This window comes from Sardina pilchardus, chromosome 6 (assembly GCF_963854185.1).
Source record: "Sardina pilchardus chromosome 6, fSarPil1.1, whole genome shotgun sequence".
NCBI classification, from domain to species: Eukaryota; Metazoa; Chordata; class Actinopteri; order Clupeiformes; family Clupeidae; genus Sardina; species Sardina pilchardus.
Window position 1 is genome coordinate 17459472 of NC_084999.1, and position 7925 is coordinate 17467396.

The window sequence follows — 7925 nt, forward strand, 5'->3', positions numbered from 1 at the left end:
CAGACTGTTGACTGTGTTATATAGGTGATTGAGAAAAACAAAATGAACCCATCGTTGTAATGGGCACGGGCTTGAAAGTCTGATTGGTAGTGTGAAAAAAGGTTTTAATTTGATTTAAAATGATAAGTTTATCTACTTAAGACAAGATCTACTGGCAAACATTATGGCTATATTCCCTCCTACACCGCTCTGTCACTTTTGCATGCTGATATGTGTATTGTCAGATGGTTGTTGGATATGATCATGACATGATTGCGCTGTATTACTCTGGTGAGTGACATGAGAAGCCCTCTTGGCGAAATGTCTGTAAAAGTAAGTATAAGTGGGCTCTCACTGAGAAGGACACAGTGGACCCCAGAGTGAATGGTTTGAACCTTGTTTTGTCTCTTCTTTCTTCTGATTTCTTCAACACCACAGTGTATAAAGGCAGCCGTGGTCCTATCCGCTGTGTCAGTGACTGTAATGAAACTGATCCGGTCCAGACCCTTACCGTTTTAGCGTGAACATGATTCTGAGGGCAGGATTTTTTTTCCAAGCTCTCCGGATGTCAGACAGACAGACAGTCAGAAATGGACACGCTTCTCTTCAGCACTGTCCTCAGAATCATGTTCCTTTTCCATGACATCCCAATTAGACGGACTGATTCCACCCTACTACTACCCCCCCTACACACATTCCAGTATACACAGCCACTGTGGAGACCACCCAGCATATTTACCCCTGGAGTTATTTGCCCCTGGATTTTAACCCCCTTCCCCATCCCTTTCTTGTCTCTGTCCCCCCTTCTTCTCCTCTGTTGCTGTGTATGTTTTCTCATCTCTCTGCTTTGTAACTCATTCTCCTCTCTCCTCCTCCTCCTCCTTCTCCTCTTCCTCCTCCCTGTCCGCCACTCCTTGAATCCCTTGTCACCTTCTCTCTCTCCCTCTCTCTCTGACTGTATTTCTTTTGATATTTTCAATATGGTTTTCCTCCCTTTCATTCAATCTCCCCCTGTTTGGACTCTTCACACGGCCCAATATCTCTTGCTTTGATCTATTGGCGCTTCTCCACCACTGTATTGATCCGCTTTTTTTCTCTGGAGAACGTCCCTCTCTCTCACCCAACACTCTTTTGCGCTTCTCTGGACACTGTCTCTGCCCTGTCACATGCACACCTCACCCATGACTGTCCGCTCTTCTTGGTTGACCTTTGGCATCGACCCACTCCCTCACCCTCCACCTCCACGCTCCATATGCTCCCCCCACCCCACCCCTTTTCCACTCCTCTCCTCTCCTCTCCTTTCCTCCCTTCTCCTCCTCCCCTCTCTTCTCTGCTTCTCTTTCTCTCTCTGTCTTGCTAGGAAGGCCAGCTTTCCTCCTTGGGTTCAGCAGACCGCAGTGTGAGTAAAGGAGGAGGAAGAGGAATAGCCCTCGCAGCTGACCATGGAGTCTCTTCCTCTGGAATCTCCTCAGACAAACCCCCCCGGAACGGAGTCCTGTCCCCCCCGTCAGCCCCGTCTCCTCGTCCCCCTCCTCACCCTCACCACAGACAGAATGGAGAGCTCCGTGGCAACCAAAACCCCAGCCCATTGTCAGTCACAACGGCAACTAGCACCCCAGCAACCAAGTCACCAGACAGTCTGGCCTAGCAGGAGGGGGAGCAGGTCGATAACAACACCAAAAACCAAATGAATTAGAGAAGACCCAGAGCCTGAAAAAAGTGACCCTAATGTCCCTAGACAAGCTCCTCATCGCACCATTTTGTTTTTGCTATATCCTGAGCTCAAACCAGAGAGAGAGAAGAGTTCTGTGTGAGGGGGCAGCATATATTTTACAAATAGCTTGAACAGAAGAGAATCAAGGGCTCTTAAGGGATCTGCTCTCCAAAGATCCAAAAAGGCTTTGGTCAATATATGTCTTTAAAGACGAGTGACAATACTTTAAATCTCCTGGATATCATTGGAATATCATATTGTTTTTTTTGGTTTTTTTAAAGAAAGCTTTTAACAATCCTCTTACTTGTTGACCACAACATGGTTAATGGAGAATGCAAACGAGAACCCATAAGTAGAATCTTGATCATATGGACTCAGTCGTAGTTGTCTTCTGTCTTGAAACTGCTATAAACATCCTTTGGTGAAGACATTTTCATGTGGTCTAGCTTCCGTAGTGCCTTTCAGCATCTATAAACAGGGTTAAAAAAAAAAGCAAAATGTGCTAGCAATGTTATCACTAGTGGTTGAATTACACAGTGTAAATCAGAAAATCAAAGAGAACTTTCAGTACCATGCCATTTGAACAAAACTGTGTCCAAGACAAACCAAGTCCACTTTTTTTGTGGATTTCACAACTTCAAAAACACTTGAGGGAAGTGGTTATAGTCACCAAAATTGTAATTAACTTCTTCTTTGTTTGTTTATTTTTCGCCGAACTGGACTTGCATTGTTTTCTCTTCTCAATCTCAGAACCTGATGATGATTACTTGGTGCTACAGAAACGAACCGTGCCATTTCCAGAGCAAGTCTGTGTGATAGCACTGCCTCTCATTCACCCACTGTCCATCTGTCCTCGTCTACGCTGCTCCTTTTTCATTTACAGCCTACTGTCAAAATGTCTAAGTGTTTATATGTGCACGTGTGTGTGTGTGTGTGTGTGTGTGTGTATGTGTATGTGTGTGTGCGTGCGTGTGTGTGTGTGTATGTGTGAGAGAGGTAGAGAGGGTGGGTGGAAAAAATGTAATGTTCGTCTGCATTGATGGCCATGAAGGAAGTGGAAGATGAGGTGGACTCTGTCAGGTAACCTATCGCCTGCCAATCAAAAGAAAAGACGGCAGAGCATTAATGGGAAATAATGGCAGGTATATATATATCTATATATGTGTAAAGAAATAACATCTATTTTTCTATACGTCACTATATGCCTCAAGACAGCTGTCCATAAGAGTATTTGTAAGTGCCCCACTGAGAAGATCAGTGTTGACAAATAATGTTTGGGAGTTATCTGACTGAAATGTAAGTTCTTGTCCTTAGTTATGGCAAATTTTTAGGAGAGGTGTGAGACTGAAATATGTCATCATTTTTACTTTTCGATTAACCCTTGACTGATCCTTGGTAACACATACTGGCCCTAAAGACAGCAAAATTTTTTTTCCCAGGTAAAATGTTCGTTCTGCAAAGCTCAAAGCGAGCTTTTTTGTACATTGTAAAATGGTTTCTTAAAAGCATGCCAGATACCTACAATAATGTACTAAGGTGGACTGTGTTTAGCATATCTTTAGTCGTGTTCTATGTTATTCATCCCTTTTCCTTTCTATTTGTCCCATTCCGTGTGTACTGTATACTGTTCATTGTGATGCTTGTGCGGAAGAGTGACTTTCTTACCATTTTGCTTTAAATTTGCGCAAGACATCCATGTAAATATGCATTGTCGTGCTGATGCAATGACCTATTGTTCTTCATGCGCAACTAGTTTTTATGGAAAGGACAAAAGTTAACCCATGCCTCATTTATCCTTTATCATTTGTTTTGCAAGTGCATACACTAGGCCTTAAAATAATGTAGAAATGCAGCAAGCTCAGCATGCAGTGTTGAAATGCCTTTACCACAGGCTACCATGTGCAGTAGGCACATGAGAGACAAATCATACAATAAAATTATTGAGCTATAACGTCCAGAAGAGTGTCTAGCCAGGGAAAGGTAGGAACTGGTGATGATATGATTTATGAGTGAAAAATAAAAAAAAAGCAGATTGAGGGCTATCATTTTAAATGACCTGTGCTGCATCTAGTAATAAATACAACGTGTTACAATAGGGGAGATGCATTGTAGGACTACAGGGTTGACAATGCACAGTGCCATGAATATACCTCAGACAAAGAATTGAGAGACTCAGGTAAACAAACCATTGCCTCACAAATGAACATAAACAGGCAAAAAAACAGTAAATGAATGGCTGCCTCTGAGTGGTTCATCCATCTATCAGAAGCAATGATTGGATAGCACTCTACCAAGCTCCTCCCCTGTTCTTCTCTCTCTATCTTCCTTCTCTCCCTCCAGCCAATCACACAGCTTCATGGCGGACAATCTGGAACCTGATTGGCTGATGCAGCCAGGGCGGTACTCAGGATGGCCTGGCTTTAATTCAAGGGCAGTATCTCATGATTCGGTTCGTTGACAGAAGGAGAAACTGAGGCTCTTACCAAACTCCATTCTCATAATAGAAGCCTCAGTGCCACAAGGGTCCCCAGTGTGAAGATATGTAACAGAATATGAGTATCCAGTACACTCCTCTCCCGACCCCCTCTATCTAACTCTCTCTCTCTCTCTCTCTCTCTCTCTCTCTCTCTCTCTTCAACGTGTGGGTGTTTCCCAGTTTGGCATCCATGCTGGGAAGTGTGATTGTGTTGAGAAACAAGGCGAGACCTTTGTTGTCTTAAGCATGCAAAAATCCATCTTCCCATGATGCCTGAAGAAGGCCAGTTTGAATGGCCGAAAAAAAAAAAAAAAGAAAGTCAAAGCAGGCTGAATACAGGTGCATGTTAAGTCCTGGGGTAAGATATGTTTCAAAGGTGCTTTGTTAATTGTTTTTATTTTTTCTTAATAGTATTTTCAACTTCTTATCTCGCCACTACTTTTGATTTCATTTAGTAATGGCCATTATTTGTTTACCAGGCTTATACAAGACCGTCTTTTATTTTGCTTTTTTTCACTCTGTGTCTTTGATGATTTAAAGGTAACAAAATATGCACAGGCTTTAGTCAGCAAAAATACTGGCCCAGAGTGCATTTTTCTACTGTGGAGACAGTGCAGTCAGAAATCGGCGGACATGGTTTTATCATTTATATAATATTCCTGATCTTGAAATACTTATATTGAGATTTCCCAATGCAGATATCAAAAACAAGTGACCATTTTCCTCAAGTATACTGCAGGAATGAGTCATTTTTATTGATCAACTAGTTACTTTAAAGACAATCTTTTGGAAGAACAACTTTTTGGAGAGCATTATCTTCCATGGACAACGTAACAGAGGAGGAAATAAAAACGTTGTTTTACCTGCTCCCCCACTTCCCTTCTTTAAGGATTTGAACGTTGCTGTGACTTATATACTCCACCTCTTCTCACTGCAAGAGAGGAAGTGGATGCAATTTGATTTATTTTTTCCTTTTGTCTCGACAATCGCCGTGGAGCTCTTCATATGCGGACGATGACAACAACTATTTGGAGGCGGAAATCCAGTTGTTTTCCGGTGACTGGCCCCCAAAGTTACATTGTTTTAGTTGGACTGCAGCGAGTCTTGAAGATCAGTATAGAAACTGAATTCTGGAGCCAGGTTTTCCGTTTCAAATACCTTGATTGATTTCTTTGTATGGACTCCATTGCCCTGCAGCCTATATTCCTCTGCTTCCTCTGTTTGCCGTCAGAAAAAAGTCTACACATCAAACATAGAGAGAGATGATAAAAAATTGATACGTTGTGAGTGAATGTATGTGTATATACAGTGTGTGTACAGTCTGTGTGTATATACTGGGTGTATGTGTATATATGGTATGTGTCTGTGTATATACAGTTTGTTTGTATATGCAGTGTACAGGATGATTTTTTCCCTCGGTATTCTTATCTCTCTCTTTGTTTAATAAGAATATGTGTGGTGCAGGAGAAGCCCTAGCAAACCAAGAGGCTCACAGAGGCTATTAAAACAACTGGGAAGCACTTTTTTGCACAGACCAAACAATCTGAGTCTGTCTCTTACATCCTGCATCACCCAAGTCTCCCTTATATTATGCCAGTGTCTGGCTTGCACTCATTTTTCTCATTGATTGAGGCATTTTCAAAGGGCCCTTGGGTGATCAAGCAATGTTTGTATATATCTATAGTATCTACAGTATAGAATATTAAGGAACATATTTCCACTTGCATACATTCTCATTGCTATTACTCCTTGTAAGTGCTATGAGTATTTTGACGGTTTGAGTTTTATTTATTTATTTATTTTGTTCCCAATCAGTTGTTTCTGCGGTACACTGCAATGCAGCTTTGTTACCTAGACTCTGGCTTTGTTGCGCTGGGCTTGGAGTTTGATTTATGTCCACCAGAAGCCCCATGGCCGTATCAAAAATATTTTTGCCACTGACCACCTCCTTTATTGACCCACTCATTTATTTTGAGCAGGGTAGGCTTTCATTGCCAGTGTTACTTGCTGAGCAACTCTGCCACAGCAAAGATTGAGACAAAGTGTTTATTTTTGCCCTTGTGCATGTATAGAGTGAATCATGAAGTGTGCCTCCTTCTATAACGTGCCCTCATATGATCTTTATTGTCCATTCGCCAGCCATATCCATGCTCTTTGACAAGCCATAAGCCCCCACCCCTTATATATCATTTTTTAAATGGACAGACATGTGAGGATATTTTGTACATATAAATGGAAAGAGTGGTATTTCAGAGTGTATTGCCAATGTACATGGATTTGTTATGAATGTTGATATACTGATTATTGAATTATTGTAATAATATTAATATTACCATTATTACTACTATAATTGCTACTTTCATTTCATTCTTTAATTTATTTGATGCAGTGGATAATAATTCCCTCATTTCATTTTTGAATAAGCTGGAATTTATATTTTTGGGTGGGTGAATCATAGAAATGAAAATAATAAAACAAATAAATAAAGAAATAATTAAATTCTTAACTAATCATGTCATGTGACCCATTTTTATTACAATAGAACAGCCTCTTACCATACCACTTACTAAACTCCAGAATTTGAAAGTAGCCTAATTCTGAAAGCTTCTTATAGGTAAATCAGTGTTGTTATTATAGGCTTGATAATTCTGAGGCCTGCCTTTGTAGCCTGTGAACTTCAGAGGTGAACTTACAGTACATGAAATATACTGAAAACATCTATGTTTCAATTTTATGGCAAATCTTAATATTTTTCTTCTTCAATATTTTTTTTAGTTATAATCAAAGTGCATATGCTCCTGTGACTATCTACTCAGCAAATAACTTTAAAATCCTCTCAACTCTGTTACACTCAATCCTGTTACTTTTCCCAAGAGAAACTAACATTGGCATGAATCAGTGTCAACCCTCTGTTTCCGTGTCTTAGTTTAAAGGTTAGGCTAATACAATTAAAAAGTATATCAAATTAATCTTGTAGCATACTAAACACACATCCATATGATAAAGGGATGGTATGAATTCTGGCCACACCTTGCCGTGTTAGTTAGTGTTACATCGTCAACATGATTTTGTTGTACTAATTCCATTATATATTAATTTGTTATTTCATTATTGTGTTGATGTAGCCTATGTATCTTGATTCCCATCAATATTTACAGATGGAAATAGATTGCAGTGTCATTAAGTTCTGTTGCCAAGCAAAACAAAGCAAAGGTCTGAACATACAAGCAAAATACCTTTGGATAAGAAAAATTTGAGAAACATATTCTGAAAGGTGGTCTGATTTCAGATTTTAGACTAATTAATCATGGTAGTAGGGTTGACACCCATGGTCATTCAAACTATTGTATTAGATCTATTAGAAAATATAATTTTATTAATACAACAATTCTTACCAAAAGTAGAACATCTTCACGTTACACAGGAGGCAAAATGTGGTAAGGATGATGTATGTAGAAAGTGCCTCCTGTCTTGTCAACCCTGCTGTTTCCCTTGTCAGCTCTCTTACTATGGACAAAACATGTAACAATCATCATGCAAATATCCTCACAATGCTTAGGCCTACCTGATAAATAAGTGCAAATGTACGGTAGCCTACATATTGAACAAGGCCATTCTTTCAGAAGTTCCCCTATTTTTTTTTTTCTTACTGAACTTCCCCTCATTTGATTTCTTACTGAATATAGGGTAGGTAGGCTACTCTTCATCTGACATTGAAACATTGGGCAGTTTGGATCATTTGGTTGAAAAACAAAT

At 40.1% G+C, this 7925-nt stretch overlaps 1 protein-coding gene across 1 annotated transcript in view; it reads left to right on the forward strand.

Annotated features, from left to right (window-relative positions):
- syngap1b (synaptic Ras GTPase activating protein 1b) overlaps positions 1 to 1627 on the forward strand; it is a 98470-nt gene extending 96843 nt beyond the window's left edge. The window contains exon 22 of the mRNA XM_062539697.1: positions 1340 to 1627. Within this exon, the coding sequence (XP_062395681.1) occupies positions 1340 to 1627 (288 nt within the window). The remainder of the gene's footprint in view (positions 1 to 1339) is intronic.
- Positions 1628 to 7925: the final 6298 nt, after the last annotated feature.